Source organism: Panonychus citri, unplaced genomic scaffold (genome assembly GCF_014898815.1).
Source record: "Panonychus citri isolate SS breed McGregor unplaced genomic scaffold, ASM1489881v1 Contig00033, whole genome shotgun sequence".
Classification (NCBI taxonomy): Eukaryota; Metazoa; Arthropoda; class Arachnida; order Trombidiformes; family Tetranychidae; genus Panonychus; species Panonychus citri.
In genome coordinates, this window is record NW_026515438.1 from 1049119 (window position 1) to 1068117 (window position 18999).

Consider the following 18999-nt stretch of genomic DNA (forward strand, 5'->3'; position numbering starts at 1 on the left):
CTACTAAAAGACAATTTAAAAAAAAAGTTAAATCATCAAAATTTTAGGATTTGGAATGAGCCAAATCAAAAATCAATCCTCAAAACAAAACAATAACAACAATCAATTTAGTTTATTGTTAGGCTGTAATTGTTAAACAGAGATTAATAGTCAATCATTTGTAGTCAACAACAATTAAGTTAATTACAGCTATTAGTTTAATCTAATCAAGTTTAATTGGATGTAAATTGTTGTAAATTATTTTTACGGATTGAAATTGATGAAAATTGCAAGAAAACGAAACAAAAAAAGCACGTTAATTGTTGTAATTAGTTGATTAGTTCTTGAGGCACCATTCGTAGGCGTTGTAAAACATTTTCGTCCACGGGGAGACGGTCAACTTTTTCCACTCCTTCGGGATGTAAGGCCACTGCCAGATTTGGGTGCATCTCTCCGGGTGAGGCATCATTGCTAAATGGCGTCCATCGTAACTGGTCAGTCCAGCGATTCCAAAGGCACTTCCATTGGGATTCATTGGATATCTAAAAGGTTAAATGGTTGAGTTAATTGTTTGCAATTGGAAATATAAATCATCATTATTATTGTTAATTGTCTTACTTTTCGGTATCAACTCCGTTATCATTAACGTAAGTTAATGCCACACAATTTGATTTAATCAACTTGTCAACAATTGATTTCTCTCGGTAAACAAATTTACCCTCCCCATGGGCCACCCAAACCCCTAATACCGAGTCACCCATACCCTTTAACATGATTGAATTATTATTATTATTAATTTTAACAGAAACAAATCTAGATTCAAATCTTTCAGAATCATTTGTGGTCAGTAAAGTTCCTTGTGTCCCATCATCTTGACCACCAATCCAACCAAGAAGTGCCATCAATTGGCAACCATTACAAACACCAAGGGAAAATGTATCACGACGTTTAACAAAGTGATTAAGTTGATTGCTGATTGTTTCATTGAACAATAAAGTAGCTGCCCAACCCTTTGCTGACCCAAGGACATCAGCAAATGAAAAACCACCAGGGAAAACTAATCCTCTGAATTGATTTAAGTTAATTCCTGGAAAACCACCAAACAGCAAATATACGAGAAAAAAAAATGGAAACAATTAAATGATTGATGATAAATCAACAAGTATAATTAGCAAATTACACACACACACACACAAACCATATACGAATACAGGGGTAAACAAATTAACATGTTTATCTACAGGGAAGTGTAACAAGTAAAAGTGTTAATAACAGTTGCCGAAAATAAGAGTTAATTGTATAATCGGTGTGATGATTAGTGTCCGATAATAATAAAGGTAAACAAACAATCAATTAATGTCATGTGTACTCTTTGTGTATGGACAGATTATTATTATAACATTAGAGTTGATTTATTTGATCTAAATAAAACTTACCTGGATCATTGAGCAGATCGGTGACTGTTAAGTCAATAACATCAAAACCAACCATGTAAAAAGATGCAATCATTTCACGATCGCCATTGATTCCCTCTTCTCGAATAACGGCAACTTTAGGCCTAATTGTGAACTTATTATCAGCAACTTCGAGAATGAGAAAAGGGCAATTGGGTTAATTGTTGTTCCATCTAATCAAAAGTGTGTTTACCTTTAAGGTTTCTCAGTTCGGTGTGAGTTGGATCAAAGTTAAGTGCGTACAGGGGAGTTCGTCGTTCTTTAAGGCTTCGTCTCTCCTCTTCGACACAAGATGGATTAGCTTGATGCAATTCCAATTGGAAACTGGTCTCTTCCCAAATATCCATCATCTCTTTAGTGTTTAACTAATTCAACAATCAAGAGGAAGAGAAAATGATTAGAACAAGTTAACTTTGGTTAACTTTGATTACGATCAATATTTATAAACATATTGATTAACTTGTGGTTAATGTTATTTTCTTGAAATCTCTTTGTTGTTACCTTGATAAATGGTTGACCATTAATGGTGATATCAATTATATTAGAATCTAGATTAGCTTGACCAATGATTGTTGCTGGTATTCCTGCTGTGGTCAATTGGTCCATGAAAGATGATAAACTGTCCTTTGAAACTTCAACAACAACACCAACCTCTTCAGCTAAAAGGTAATCAATTGGTGATTCATTTGATTTAACATTAAAGTTTAATGTTAATCCACAATTAGTTGCAAAAGCCATTTCCAGTAGAGTGGTAATTAAACCACCGTCGGAAATATCATGACCTGAAAGGACTTCCCTTAATCTAATTGAATCTTGTATCATTGGGAAACATTTCCTAAGGATGGAAGGGTCATCAACATCGGGTACACAATTACCCAGTTGACCATAAACTTGAGCTAAAGCTGACCCACCGGTTCGTCGTTTACCCGAATAACCAGAAAGATCAATATGAACCAGTTTACCTCTACCCTCCATTACAGGGGTTACCTTGAATCTTATATCAGGAACCGGAGCATAAGTTGAGATAACCAGAGTTCCTGGTGATTTAACCACCTCACTTGAACCCTTTCCTCCTTCTCCACCTTTCATGTGAGTCTTAACCTTTGCCGCCATTGATAATGAATCTTTACCACCGTCGATTGCGACCCCCAATTCACTCATTATATTGCACATTGCACGACACGCATCAACAAGCTTAGCACCTTCCCCTGGATAAATGCAAGAGTAATAATGACAAGGGATTAACGGCAATAACAACAAACGGGATCAGGATAAAAAAACAGGAAATAGAAAACAAAAAGAGAAAGTTAATGATTGAAGGAAAAAGGCATGAAAAAGGTAGAGAGAAAGAAGACAAGATGATGATAAGGAAGAAAGGATGAAGAGTGTGTGAGAGAGAGAGAGAGAGAGAGAGAAAGAAAGAGAAAGGTAAACAATATTTAGAAAAAGTTTCTCTCTTTCGTAAAGGGAATTAGAAAAAAAAACGATGAGGATGATAAGGTCACAAGAAGCATTCGAGGATGTAATCTATTTACAGAGATGCTGCTGTCGAAGATGATAAGGATGATGATAACAATGATTACGATGGTGGTAAGATGATGATGATGATGGTAAACATGCATCGGCACGCGCGCGTCAAGTTTTTTTTTACCCTCCACGAGTTTAATTGTACAAAAAGGACCAACAGTAATCATTCAAACTTCCGTCAATAGTTTTCATCTCCCTTCACATAAAAACACACACACTTAGACCCACTCATTCATAGACACACACATTCACCTTTAGTACTAATAGGAAAAGTAACAGCATCCCGATCATCATCATCATCATCATCATCTTGACCGTTGTATGATTATCATTATTACCTTCTAGCTTCGCAGGCCACATCCAGTTACCACTACACTTAACATCTGGTAGACTTGTTATACAAGCAAACATTAGATTGGTCAACGCTTCGGTGACACTTAATCGAGCTCCAGCTTCGGGGTCAATTAATCCTTTGATTGGTTGTTCACCAATTGAAGTTGCTGCTCCTCTGCAATTAAGAGTATGAATCAAGAAAAAAAAAGTCGATTAGAAATCAACAATTATTGATTAGCTTGATTGGATTTTGTTTCCCGTTTCAAATGATTACAATTCTCATTGATAACAATTTGTAATTGTAACGCTGGTGGACATGTAATTTGATCATCGTCATCATCATCATTCACTCAACATTTAAGCTTAATCATGTTTCCATCTAGCGAAATTAAATCAACTACAATATAATAATAAAATGTAATATTAATCACTAATCAAGTATCAGATTAATTTTAAAAGAGATACAGTAACTTGATGGATTCTAAAGTTAATCCAATTAATCGGTCCACTGTTAGAATTAATTAATCACTTATAAGATGAAATTTAAGTGAGTAGGTTGATGATGATGATGATAATGATCAATTTTACCACCCAATTGATGATGTTGATGATAAAGATGATTATGATTACCTTGTATCAAAGTAGGAGAGAGCAATCATCCCATAATCAGCCAATGGGACACCAAGTTCACCAACACATTGCTGTTGGGCAATTAATCCTGTTTCCAGGTAATTAATATAAAATGAAAAGTAAAGGTAAATAGAAAACAATTTACAGGTAAATACAGATTAGTGGAGATGGAAAAGTAATCACAATTAATCAGAATTAAAGCAGAAAAATATCACAAATTTCAATATGTCTACAGGTTACTCGGAATTCATGTAATTCTCATCATCATGTAACTAAAACCTCCTCCTCATCCCTCCTCTCTCTCTCTCTCATCATCATCATCTTCATAATTTCCGTGACTTTTTAGCCTAAATTGAAGATCACTTTTCATTTTTCATCCTTCGTCATCATCATCAGAATCAGAATCTTCTCTTAATCTGAGATAAATTTCATCGTCATTCCAATAATCATGATGAAGAAAAAGTGAAAATTTTTCAGAATTTTTTCTCAATCAAATTAATATGAATGAAGATAAAAGTTTTTCTGCTAATTATCATCAAGGGTCAAGGACAATATGATGATGAGAACAATTTATCAATCATCTTGTTAACTGTCACGGAATAAACCATAAATCAATAATCAACCTTGTTAATTATTATAATCAACAATCTCTTGATTGCTACAAACTAAATTTACGACAATTAACTTGAACCTTATGGATATTGATTGATTGTTGATTTGATCATTTTTTTTTCAGTGTCAAAAAGTTTCACCTTAACAATTAACTTTCCATTGGACCGGTGAACAATTAAATTACATTATATCACCATCAACATTATCGTCATCATTATCATCATTGTAATAACAATTAACTAATTATTTGTCACTTTAATGATAATGATAAACGGAAATAAGGTTTTTCTATTAGTACAAATTTAGTTATTTTTATTAATCAAAGGAAATAAGGTTTTCCTTTTGATAGTTAACTAATTGTACTAAGTTAATTGTTAACTTCAAGTTTTCTAGTGTATTTGATTACTACAATTAACATACAAGACACAAGATTAAATAAACTAATCATTGAGATAACAATTAACTGATAACTATTAATTCATTTAGTATTAATCTATTTCAAGGTAACCTTGAAATTAACCTTTTTCATTTGATAATTTGTTGATTAATTTACATTAGTAAACAACAATTAACTAATTAGTATCTTCTTGTTAAGGTTAATAGGGTAATAAACTTTTAACTTTAATTATTTCATTTGATATTAGCTGATTTGGTTAACCACTTTTGGTTAAATTGTATTATCATTACAATCAACTGATTGTAAACCTTGACAATTGAAATTTTCTGGCAATCATTAAATGATTAATCATATTCAAGAAAAAGTTGATTAGTTGATAAGTAAAACTATTGATTGATTATGATTTTGATCATGATTAAGATAAGTTTTTCTTATAAATATATAACATTTAATTGTGATTGATTAGAAATCCAGTCATTTCAATAATCAATTACTGATTTAATCAATAAATCATATTAAGTGTTTACTAGTTGATGATGTTGGCTGATTGATAATATTACAATTATAATCAAGAGAGTGTAAAAGTTAATGATTGTTTTTCTTCATTTTCTAGTTAATTGTGATTTAGAATACGACAAAAAAACAATCAACTAATTAATTGTTTACTTTACCTGTAACACTGCGATCAACTTTGTTGGTTAAATAACGTTTAGATGCAACTGAAGGTAATCTTAAGACACGATTAAGGGCCTGATAGAGATTAAGATTAGCTGGAAGGGTAAGTGGTTTAAGTGGATTAACCTTATGGTCAAGATTAAAGGTTTTCGGAGGTATGTCACCAAGAACATATTTCAAGTCAAGTTCAACTGGATTATCGGACGATTTACTTTTAATTAGCTTAATTAGTCCATCATTTGTAACCGTTCCAACAAAATCAACTGGACATTTTTCCCGTTTACTTATTTTCTCAACAGTTTTCTGATCTTCCGGTTTAACCAGGATAGCATTTGATTCCTGATACTCAGCCCCCCACAATTCAAGGGTATTAATTGTCGGATCACCGAGAGTAAATTTATCAATATAAATAACAGCTCCATTGGGTTCAACTATCTCCTTTAAGACATTACCATTGCCTCCAGCTCCTTGATCATGAATTGATTGGATTGGATTATCTGTAAATAGTAATCAGAATTAGTGTTAATCAAAATGATTCAATAATAACAATTAAAAGTTTATCAAGTTAAATTGTTATCATACTAACTAACCTAATCTCTCAATACAACCACGAATGAGACGATTTAATTTCTGCTCCATCTCAGGGTCACCTCGTTGAACAGCCTCCATGTTTAATTGTTCATCCTTATCATCACCTGTCCAAATAATGACAATTTATTTATGTACAACAATCAAGAAAGAAATTACAAAACAATCAGCCATTAATTTACTTTTCTTTTCTCAAAAATTAAAGGTAAACAATCAACAAAACAACAAGCAAATCATCAATAGTAAACACCAGTAACATTGATAGTAAATAAACAAATTCATCATTCTCAAATAATAATAATGCTAAATGTTGATTATTTGATCCTTTCATCGTAATCATCATCATAATGATTACAATTTATTAATGATAAAGTGGCAAAAGTATATAATCAATATATATAAAACTCTGAATGAGAAAACATTACTTTCCCATTCTGATAATGGATCAATGGATAAGAGAGTGAAAAAAATAGTTTCCCTCCGAGTACATTATCCATTCACCTCCCATAAGAAAACAACAAAAAATATAATCTCGAAATCAACTCAACTCGAGGGACTAACAAGGGATTTGCTTGGTTGATTTTCTCATGTTTTTATTCAGTGGTAGTTAATTCCGGAATTGTGGTAAACAATCAACGTGAAATATTAACCATCATGATTAAAAATCATTTGCAACTTTGTGTTTACATCAATTTACTATCAAAGTCCGGTTATGATCATGATGATGATTGTTTATAAATCTCTTACCTTGTATCTCAATTGAACTTGCGGCTCCACCACCCACTCCAATTCTGTATACAGGTCCACCGATTTTAGTGACCAACATACCTTGGGATGGACTATTTTTATCACAAAACTTATCCTCAATCGATCCAATTCCACCGCTGAACATGATCGGCTTGATCCATTCCCATCGTTCACCTTTTCATATCAAAAGATAAACAGAGAGAGAGAGAGAGAGAGAGAGATTATCATTAATGCTCTTGATAAGTTATTCGATATTCTTAAAGTTTGACCATTGGAGTTAATTACCATTGGCTAATCTCATTCCAAATGATCTCGCAAATCCGGTGATCACTGGCTCACCAAATTTGTTACCATAATCAGAGGCTCCATTTGAAGCTTCAATTGCGATTTCCAAAGGTTTAGCAAAATTATTTGGATAAACTTCCGATGGCGATTCCCAATCGAGCTGATAACCAGGAATTAGTAAATTACCAAACGAGTAACCAGCAGTTCCGGCAATTACATGAGCACCTCGACCAGTTGCTTGGACATCACGAATACGACCTCCAGTACCTTTTAAATTGTTCATCCCGAAATTTAGGTGAAAACGAGAAACAATTAAATTCAATTGTATGATCATCGACAGAAACAATAATCCATCATTCTGATAATTAATTCACATTGACAACAATTTATCAATTGTTAATCATTACTAGTACTGAAAATCATCAAACTTACTATTATTATTTAGAAACATGAAATATAAACATTATCATTGCCCAATGAGTTATGATCTTATTATTGTAATTTAGTGATTGTAATCAATAAATTATCATTACAAACAATTAAATCTTTACCTTAATCAAAATAATCTTTCAATTAATCAAACCAAACAATCAAATATTGAAAAATTCATTGACAAGATTTTTACAATTTTCGCTTCTCAAATCATTTGATTGTTGTTGTTTTTTAATTTAGTTTCTTGTTGATTGAAAAGTTTAATTGCTTAATTTGACACTTGATTACTATATTGTCTGTGCTTAGTTAATTGTAAATGGTTAATTAAGCTTGATCACTAATTTTTGTAACCATTTTTTGATTTTAATTTAAAGTTGAAAGTGTAACAATTTAAACAGTTGAACTAAATTTTTACTTATTAAATTTTTGGATAAAATTGTTTAATTTTTTAAACTAAATTGTGTCACAATTAAGCTAATTTTCATCCCCGTAAGGTTTAATTGTCAATCAATATCCTACGGATTAACTGTTAATTAATCAAATTGTTGGAGATTAACTAAAGAAGAAGAAGAAGAAAATTAAAAGTTAACCAAAATACTCCAAATGAAACAATTGAATTAATCAAAATTAGATTACATTTCCATTGACAATTAAGATCAGCAATTAGTTGATTACCTGTTGTGGCTCCTTGGAAAGGTGCAACGCCGGTGGGAAAGTTGTGAGTTTCCGCCGTGAAAACCACGTGGCGAGTTGATTTAGGCTTAATTGTCACTTCTGATGATTGGGACGATTCCTTTGGTACCATAATATGTAAATCATTAAATCCCTTAATTGCTGATGAATTATCACTAAAAGCAATTATGTTATTAGGATTAGAATTGATTTGAGTTTCCTTAATCATCTTAAATAGATTGGTTTCCATTTGTTTACCATCGATAATCAATTTACCCTGTAAACATATGAGATGATCACAATTGACAATTAGATTAAATTTAATCATTGTTGTTTCATTTTCCATCTTTAATTGTGATCAGAGATGTTCCAACAAAGAAACTGTTACAATTTCAATCATCTTACCTAATAATTGACTCTAATTGTCAACAATTAACTTTTTCCTGAGCTTCAAGTTGTGTTATTAATCCTAATCTAATCTGGATTAAGTGATTCTCTCTCAATCTCACTAATCTTCATCACTTTGAGCCTCAAATCATCATTTTTGATTAAATTATAATTAAAAAAGTTTTAATTGCTTTCAAATTTTGTTGATAACAAGATTAAAATCAACTATTAATAAAATGAAATTCAATTAATCAATGAGTGAAAATTGTTGATTAAGTTGAAATAATTTCAATGATTAATTTTAATTGTTATTAATTGTCGCCTTAATTGTAAATTGTTAAACTTTTTTACTCGGTAAACAATTAATCCAGGTTAATCAAATTTCATCCGCAAGCAATTAACAAAATATCAAATCTATTTTTACCTTAATCATATTAATTGTTGATGATAAACTAATAAAAGTTTCACAAATTAACTGGATTAAAAATTGTTAATCTGTTGATTGATTTAAATTGTTACTAGTACAACAATTAAACCAGATTTACTTATATAATTAACTTAATCAACAGAAAAATTCATTCATTTATTTGTTTCAATATTTTAACCAAATTATAATTGCTACAATTAACTAATTTGTGTATCAAATTATTAAAATTAAACAAATTTAAAATTCAATGAATTAATTTTACAAATTGTTGATTAACTGATTGAATTATTATTAATTAAAACTTCCTGTTAATTGTAAAATAAAGTGTTGCAATTACACAATTTGTTTATTGATCAACCTGATTACAATTAAATCAGTTAAATTGTTTTAAATAACATTTAACTATTTCCTTTCATCACTCAGACTCATCTAACCTCAAGCAATTGACTTAATCAACGAGTGAAATTAAATCAGATCTTAATCACAATTAGCAGACACAAACAAATCAAAGTTAATAACAATTAACGATTAACCCTTTTCATTGACTGAGAAAGTTTAAATTACCCTCAAGCAATTAACCTTTTAATTTTTGTTTGTTGATAATTTGTTGACTCAATTAACTTTTTCTATCAACACAATCATCCTAATCACAATCAGATTAACTCTTTAATATCATTAATTAGTTAAATCATCAAGTTAATCATCATAATTAATAATATATTTTTGCCTTTTCTGTCAAAATTTGTATTCAATTTTAATATCCAAAGTGTCACCAACAACTCAAGTTAATTAATTGTCAATCTTAAAATAAAATCAAACAATTAAGATTAGTAATTAGATTGTAAACAATTTTCCTTAACCTTGATTAACCTAGTAAACAATTAAATTAAAAGTTGATCAACAATTTAAGAGTCTTGATTGAGTTAAACTTTTTTTTTCAAATTTTGATTCCAATTTTGATCATCAGACAACATTAAACTTTTAATTGTTAACTAATTAATTGATTATATGATAATAATCAATTGAAAATGATACAGGAACCTCATCATCATCATCATCATCTTAATTAAGACAAAAATCATTAACTACAATTAACTAAATTAATCGTTTTTAATTTAACTTATTTATTTCCTTATTATTGAACTAGAAACACTGAAAGAAACAGTTAATCAACAGCAAATTTACAATTAACCAACAATTAAACATCCCAATAAATGATAAAACAAACAGTAAGTAAGTTTAATCAGTTGATTACAATTGTAATTAACGTAATTGTGAAATGATTAAATATTATTATTGATTAAAATGAACAAAATTTCAACCAAAAAATAAAAGTTCAATCAATCATATTAAACCAGAAAAAAAAGGTTAATCAACAATCAGATTAAAATTGGTAATCTGATGATCGTGATTAAGAGCTTGATTACATGAAAAAATTAACCAATTAATTAGTTGAAATTCAAAAAAAAAATTAATATTAAATTGTTGCTTTTAAAGGATAAACAAACTAATATGAAAAGTTAATTGTAATCAAAAAAGGATCACAAGTTAAATCAACAAGTCTCACCAAAGTGATTACTCAATAAACTTGAACAATTAAACATTTTATCAAATAGAAACTATTAATTGTGATAATCAACTGTTGATAATAACGATAATGATAAGAGAAGATGATTAACTTTAATTGTCGATAGTGAAAACTTACCCTGAAGAACCAATGTCTCGAGTGTTCAGAATTTGATTGAGCTAAATCAAAGCATTCGACGGAAGTTGGATTTCGTTTAATGTCCGTTTTGAACATTTTCGTATAATAGTCAAGGTCCCAATCGTCAAACGATAATCCCATTTGATCATTAATCGCAACGAGAGCCTCCTTTCCCTTTCCAAGTATATCGACCACTGTCCAGTCTTTACCAGTAGATTTACCTGAGCTCGAAGTGAAAATATTTTTACCTGTAAATTGGTATCTTTGTTGGGTCATCCGATCATGTAAACAACTGACCAATTGTTTTTCCAATTTCTCATTCATTTGTCCCTGATCATTGAGACAGAGAAATATCAATAATCAGTTAATCTTTTAGTGGATTTCAATTTCTCTGACAATTGGTTGGGATTAGTTAATTACCTTTTCATAATGGATTAAGTAAAGGGTTGTCCTTTCCACCCTGTTGACCTTTAACCCGAGAGAGGTAAAAATAGCCACTGCATTTGATGAATAGGGTGAAGCAAAATTAAGTAAAGGTCCAATCTCAATGAGAAGAGCATCTTGACCATTGGCCTTTGACCGTAAATTTGATTTAACTGTTAACTTATCGGTAAATGAAGTTGATCCCAAAACCCATTCCAATGTTGCCTTATCTTTATCACCCAAAGAAGCTGAAACAATCAAATGAAAACAGGTACACAATTAAGAGACAAAACAATTAGATTTAATTACTTACCTGAACAATTAACATAGTAACATGTTTCCGTTTCAATGTTGGTAACAATTGAGCTTAATTGTTGTAACTTTTTCAAAACAATTAAACTTTTAGATTGAGACAAAGCTGAATCTTTATAATATTGCAGTGAGCACATTGTAATCAGTTGATTACGATGATGAAATAATCACAATTAGTATGTAAATTGTTTCAATCAATTGTTTTGGTGAACAAAAAAAAAGAAGAAAAAAAATCAACAAGATGAAGATGAGACATGAAAGTGATACTTTTTACTTATTTCTCTTCATCTTTGGAAGATAATTCAATGATGATAAGATGATGAAGATGATTTTCTCTCTCTCTCTCTCTCTCTCTCTCTATCACTAATATTTATTGATTGTAAATAAACTGAAGTGAGTTAATTGATTGCAATCAAAATAAACAGATGAATATATTGGAAGATGATAACAATTAGTATTAATTGCTATCTATCAATTGACTTTGATTTTCCTAACGAAATTGATTATCTTCAATTTGATGATAATTATTGATTAACTATCTTGTTAATCTAATTGATTATCATACCCACCACGAAGTGAGATGATGATTAAAAGGGGGAAGAATCATAATTAATCCTCTTATCATTAATCTAGTGATACTTGTTAACATTGATTGGATTAAATTGTTTAATCAAGTTAATCAGTTGATTTAAAATAATTGATTGTTTATCACTTGTAAAGGTGAGTCCAAGTGGTGATGATGAAGATGATTATCATCATGAGAGTGTGATGATGATTTAATTGATGAAATGATCTTTCACCTTTTCCAATTAATTGATTTTCTAGAATTCTAATGATTAATTGTCATGATATTTGGTGAATTGATTTTAAATTGTTGATATTTTCCAGATCATTATTATTCATACGATTGCTGGCTATTCTTGTTAATTATACTCTTAATTGTTGTTAATTATTAACCGGAAATATCATTCACTAGACAGTTTATCTATTGGTTGATTTATCAGAGAAAAAGGTTTTTTAATTGTTACCAAAACAATTAATTGTAATCATAAACTTTTCTCTCTTTTCTTAAATTGTTGTTCTTGTTGTTATAACGGAAATACACAAACTTATTATGATAACAATTAACTTAATCATTATGTTTCCGGACAAATGGTTCACGTTATTAATAGTTGATGGTTCATGATTTACTTGATTAAAGGTAAATTATGTTTATCTCATTAAATTGTTATTGATCAATTTTCTAATTGTAACCAACTAGTTTTTGTACAACTTGTACAATTAGTATTGATATTAAGGATTAGTTTAATTGCTCAGTTAGTACGTTAGTTGGTTAATTGTCATTCTGATCACAAATTCAATCAAATTGTTGATTAAATTTATGATTATCAGGAAATAGATTTAGTTTTTATCTAGTTTAAGGTCAGTTGAGGCCAATTTTAGATTCATTTGAGTTTGATTTCAATTCATTCAATTAACTATCAATGATTTTAAATGATCACAATTAAGCAAAGACAAACTAATTACTCCATGTGAATTTTTTTGGTGTATAACAATTTGAATTTTATTATATTATTATTACAATTAAATATTAAATCAATAAAATAACAAGTTGATTAGAAATACAAAAAAACATTTACAATTGATGAGTTTCTGTTAATTTAGTTTGTGGTGAGAATGTAAATTGTGACAATTAAGTATTAGAATTGTGAAACATTTTATTAATTATCTGTAAAGAGAGGATTAAATTGATTAGTTGTTAATTGTTACACGTTTTGTCTTGTTAATTGTTGATTAATAAGCTTACCTTTAAGTTGAGGTTGAACAGAATTCACTTTGATTCTGATTGTTAATCAAATAAATGAATTTTGATTCTCAAGCAATAAATAATCATTGATGATCATAAGTCGATTGTTAATAATTAACACGATACTTAGGCCTCGTTTCCAGCCAGATGATGCGACAAATCAAGGAAACAATTGTCAACAATTAAGTTGGACAACTGTTAACGGGAAGAGTAACAATAATGATCGATGTAATTAAGAAATTAATTTCTTATCCTTTGCTATTTAATTCAAGTCAATTGAATTGAAATTGACTGAAGATGAATTAGTAAAACAATTAGTATTATATGTACAGCATAAGCGACCATTCTGTTGATTGTGGAAAAATGAAAGGGAACAATTAGTTAATTGTGGTTGTGCAATTTTAGCCTATGTGATTTAGTTAACGTGCAAAGCGGAGTGAGATAATGATAAGCGATATATGTGCTTAATTAAGGAGGAAATGTGCGCGATTATGTTTGATTTAATTGCTCGATTGTTTTACTAATATAATTTAATTGAATATTTTTATTAATGTTTTTGATTAGTTGATGTTTCGAGTGTTATATTTGTGCCAACAATCAACATAAGGTTAACATATTCTGGTGACAGTTTGTTAATGATGGTAATTAGGGTCTACCTCAATGCCCCAATAGTTGTGGTAATGGTTTAGTTATAAATATGTTGCAGTTTAAATTGTTACAATTAAAATAATAAACAAAAGAGCAAAAATGATCAAACTTAATTGTGATAAAAAGCAAATGCAAGCAAATGATAAGATGCAAATAAAAAGGCAAAGGATAAATCATGCAAATTCAATCAATGATTAACTTGATTGTTGTTGGAGTGCAAATGACAGGCAATTTAAAATACGTGCTATTCAAATGATTGTTGTTTGTGATTCTGTTTTTGTTGTTGTGCAATAGCAATGAGATTATGTGAATAACGTGCATTTAAATTATGATTATGATAAAAGGATTAATTGATTACCCATGATAATTATTATTATTATTATTTTCATATCTCATAAATGACGATGCTGATGATGAGGTTAATTGATTAATTGTTTGAGCTGATTGTTGACTGGATGTTAACTGGATTAAATTGTTAATGTTAAATTGATTGGGAAGACACAACAATTGATACAAATGAACAAACAATTGACAATTTAAATTAAAATGATACAAATCAAACATGAGACAAATGCATAAGAAGAAAGAAAAAAAAGAAAAAAAAAGAGAAATTAAATGTTAATCATTTGATTACAAGTTGACAATTGACAATTAAGGATTAGGTTGTGAGGAGAAAGAAGAATCAAAGTTGATTGTTTATTGTTTGGTTTCCATGAGAATTGAAAAGATTATCATTGATCATTAAGGTAGAAAATTCGAAGTGAAAGTGGAAAGGACGAGGCAGAAGAGAAGAGTAAGAGAGAGAGAGAGAGAGAGAGATTTCAAGGTGAATAACACATAACATAGAGATGATTCATTCGAAATCATAATTCGTATTTATGGTGATCAATTAATTATTCATTCGGATTTTCCATTCACTTGACCGACTATATTTTCATCTCATTAAATTTACTTGTTTACTTTTCGATAATTTCACTCAATCCAATTGCTAAAAGCGATAAACTTGCGATTTGTTTACATTTGGAATTTAATATGGAGAAAAAAACTAATAAATCGCCTCAAGACTTTTCGAGTTAATAATTTTTCTTGTTTGTTTGTTTACTTTTTACTACGAAATTATTATTCATAATTGTATTTAGTTGGTCAGTACTCGGATCTCTCAGTGGTCATTATGATAATTGTTGTTTTTATTTATGTTCCGAGTTAATAGAAGTAGAAGTGTATCAAAGGATAGAGATTATTGTAAATAGAAAAGAAATAGAAATGGATCAAGATCAATATGAAGAAGAGAAAAGAAGAGAAAAGGAAAGAAAAAAAACTAATCTCATTTACCTTTTTTTTCGATATTAGACACTATTCTCTCTCTCTCTCTCTTTCTTTTCTCTGTTTTTCTCTATGAACATTTGCTCGTGAATCGATTTGAGGTCAAAATGTGCATTTCGACCCAATTTGTTTCTTCGATTCTAAATACTAACAAACATAACGGATAAGAGAATCGAAAAAAGGAAAAGAAAAAAATTCTAATAGAGAAAGTTTTTTCTCTCTCTTTTTTATTATTCGTCTGATACCAAACACATTGCGATTAATGAATGTAACTGTTTGATTGAATATGAGGGAGAGATGAGATGAGATGATGAGGATAAAGATGATTAGAAGTAAAGGTAAATTAATAGAAAGAAGAAAAAAGAGGATGGAAGGGGAATAATCGTAACAATAGATCACTTATACAGTAAAAAGAGGGGAAGAAACAGATGCTTATGGAGGATGAAGATGAAGAAAGAAAGAGAGAAAGAGAGAGAGAGGACGATGAGAATGTGGTGCTAGTACCAGGTGAAGAGAAAGACATTGGCACGAGCCACAGTTACACTTACTTTCTCTTCTCTTAGAAAAAAAGAAAGAATAAGAAAAAAGAGAGAAAAGAACAGAAAGAAAGAGGAAGAAAGAGAAGGTAAATGCGCGTGACGCGTGTTCAGAGTCACCGGTAGTTTTAATGCTTCTGAAACACGCGACACGCGTACGATGATAAGAGAGAAGAGGATAACACCTTGTGGTCGATGGTATACAAGGGAGAGAACGAAAGATAGAAGAGAGAGAGAAATAGAGAGAGCGATTGTCTCCCTCTCTCTTTGGATGAAGATAAGGGACAAGGATGATAAAAGGAAGAAGAAAAGAAGAGGGAAAATATTTCATCAATTTTCGTCCAATTCGAAGACTTAAAAATTAATAAAATCCTTTTTTCTTCTCTTTCCTTTTGTTTTGTTCACTTACTTTACATTTACAATTAGCACAAGGATCTTTTCCAATTACAATTTGTTGATCATTTGCATATAATTTACCAAGATACATACAACCAGATGATAGACTTGAGTTAATTGAGATTCCAGGTTTGATTAGATTGTCAAATGAATTGTGATTATCTAAACCATCAATATAATCACCACAAGGATCATCACCACAATAAGGGCAACAATCATCAGCAGATTTAATTGGATTTGAGCATTTTATTGGTGGACAATCAATATCGCGACATTTTGATTCACCAAACTATCAATGAATTTAAATTCAAAAGTCGAAAAGAGAGAGAGAGAGAGAGAGTAATTAGTTAATTTTGATAATTATGATTATGAATGAATTTAACCTTACCAAACATTGACAGGATTTACATTTGGATAACCAAGTTTGTCCATTTTTATATTTAATTGTTTCGTCCAATTGATCAACACAATCAATTGACTTTTTACACTCAGGACAACATTGAAATCAATTGAATCATTTGTTGTTGTTGTTGAATTACAATTACATTGTCTTTTTGAACAATTAGTTACTCCAAATGAACATGAACATTGGAAACAAGAATCAAACTCTGAATCCCATTTAGATCCATGTAATCGTCTTAATCCATTGACAACACAATCTCTTGAACATGAAGAGTCCAGAGAAGAAGATGAAGAAGATGAAGGTGATGAGGAAGAAGATGATGGAGATGATGAAGATGAAGATGGACATTGACATTCATATCCACCTTCAGTATTGACACATATTCTTTCCTCATTACAAGTATCTACTCTTGTATTACATTCATTTAAATCAACGCATTTCAGTTGATCATGATTAGAATCACTTTTGTCTATGTAACTTGTATAACCATCTAAACATTGACAATAATACCAACCCGGTTTATTGATACACTTTGAATTGGATGGACATTCATGTAAATTCAATGAACATTCATCGATATCTTTTTCACAATATTTCCCATGAAATCCTCGTTTACAAAGACATTTATCTGGTCCAATACATTTACCACCATTGGCACATTTCTTATTACAGATCGCTGATGGAGATTAGAATTGGACATTAGAGATCAGAGTAGAAAAGAAAAAAAAGAAAAAAGAAAAAAAAAAAAAGAAAAAAGAAAACAAAACTCACGTTGACAATTAAAACCATCGCCAGTGAATCCATGTAAACATAAACACGAATAATTACCATGAGTGTTGATACATTTACTATTTTCATTGCATTTGTGTTCATTTGTCGCACATTCATCAATATCAAGACAATTAAGTGAATCTCGTCGTCGGAATCCAGGTAAACATTGACAATAATAGGAACCATTTGTATTGACACATTTAGTATTATCTCTACATAGATTTCCTCATTCCACCCAATGAATTGCATTCGTTTATATCAGAACACAATCGTCCGTCTCCCCAATACCCATCGGCACATTTACAGGTGAATCCAGTCTTTAAATTGATACAATTCGCATTAGAATGACAATCGTGTCCATTGCCACAGAAATCGGTGTCCACACAATACTTGCAACATTCACCATCAGCCTTGAACTGCTTCTCAACTGGACACTCTAATCGTGGACAATAACTCAATGGATTCAACCTCTTACACCGCAGTGACCCTTCATAACAAACGCACTTGACACAGTCTTTCACGTAGACATCGTTATGTTCAATGTACTTTCCATCTTTGAGACACTTTTTGTGACAAATTGGACAACAATCAGTCGCTGATGCGAAATACAAGGAACTTGCCTTACAATTGACCGGCGAATCACATTTCATTGGGGAACAATTAATTACTCCATGATCACAGAAACAATTTGAACAATTGCTAATCCATTTAGATGAATGTACAACACTAGATCCATTTGATAATAAACAATTTTCTCTCTCTCTTTCTCTCTCTCCTTCTCTCTCTCCTTTTCTCTCTTTTCTCTCTCCTTTTCTCTCTTCTCTCTCTCTTTCTCTCTCCACCTCTAATTGGAGTTTAATTTGATTCTCACTCTTATAATTACTATTGATACATTTACAATCATCTTCTACTCGAGATAATCGTAATTCAGTTTGGTGCAATTGGATAGTCAAATTTTTCACATAATCTTCAAGTTCACTGATTGACTCTTTTAGATTTACAATTCCAATTTCAACACAATTAACCAAATTATCATCACTAATCAATGATGATATTATTATTGCTAATAATAATAGAGATGATCGCAATAAATTAATCACATTCATTGTGATGAAAATTATGAAAATGATGATGATGATGATGAGATTGGTGATGATCAATATTAACAATCATCTTGTTGGTGTCACAAAATCATATCTTTCAACACAATTAGTTGATTGTGAATGAAAAATGAATAAAAACTCAATATAATCCATTGCAAGTCCACTAATCATCAAATTCGCGATATTAATAATATTTTAATATGATAACATGAAACAATTGTTTCGATAACAAACAAACAAAATTAACTTGATCTCTTTCAACTTGATACCAAACATCAATTGCTAATATAAAAAGTAAAGTGAGAGATTTTCACTCGTACAAGAAGATAAACAGAGGGAGAGATCCTGATGGTGATGATGATGATGAGTATGCGCTCTATCCAGGTAACAATAATAATACTCATCATCATCATCATCAACATCATTA

The 18999-nt window shown here is 30.3% G+C and overlaps 2 protein-coding genes across 2 annotated transcripts; both read right to left on the bottom strand.

Moving 5' to 3' along the window:
* Positions 1 to 93: 93 nt before the first annotated feature.
* LOC128397592 (phosphoribosylformylglycinamidine synthase-like) lies at positions 94 to 11862 on the bottom strand. The gene is made up of 15 exons (XM_053358330.1): positions 11587 to 11862; positions 11271 to 11521; positions 10851 to 11180; positions 8335 to 8608; positions 7228 to 7494; positions 6943 to 7116; positions 6198 to 6302; positions 5604 to 6104; positions 3924 to 4011; positions 3299 to 3468; positions 1935 to 2641; positions 1627 to 1798; positions 1416 to 1562; positions 598 to 1066; positions 94 to 521 (listed from the first exon to the last, which is right to left on the bottom strand). Exons 1-15 carry the CDS (start codon positions 11720 to 11722, stop codon positions 317 to 319), a joined length of 3996 nt encoding a protein of 1331 aa, XP_053214305.1. The 5' UTR covers positions 11723 to 11862; the 3' UTR covers positions 94 to 316.
* A 1275-nt stretch (positions 11863 to 13137) lies between these two features.
* Positions 13138 to 18888, bottom strand: LOC128397460 (protein kinase C-binding protein NELL2-like). The gene is given in 7 exon segments (XM_053358187.1): positions 13138 to 13314; positions 13393 to 13738; positions 16309 to 16584; positions 16684 to 16800; positions 16803 to 17374; positions 17470 to 17696; positions 17698 to 18888. Coding segments are annotated over 6 exon segments (2154 nt in total). The 5' UTR covers positions 18576 to 18888; the 3' UTR covers positions 13138 to 13314; positions 13393 to 13654.
* Positions 18889 to 18999: the final 111 nt, after the last annotated feature.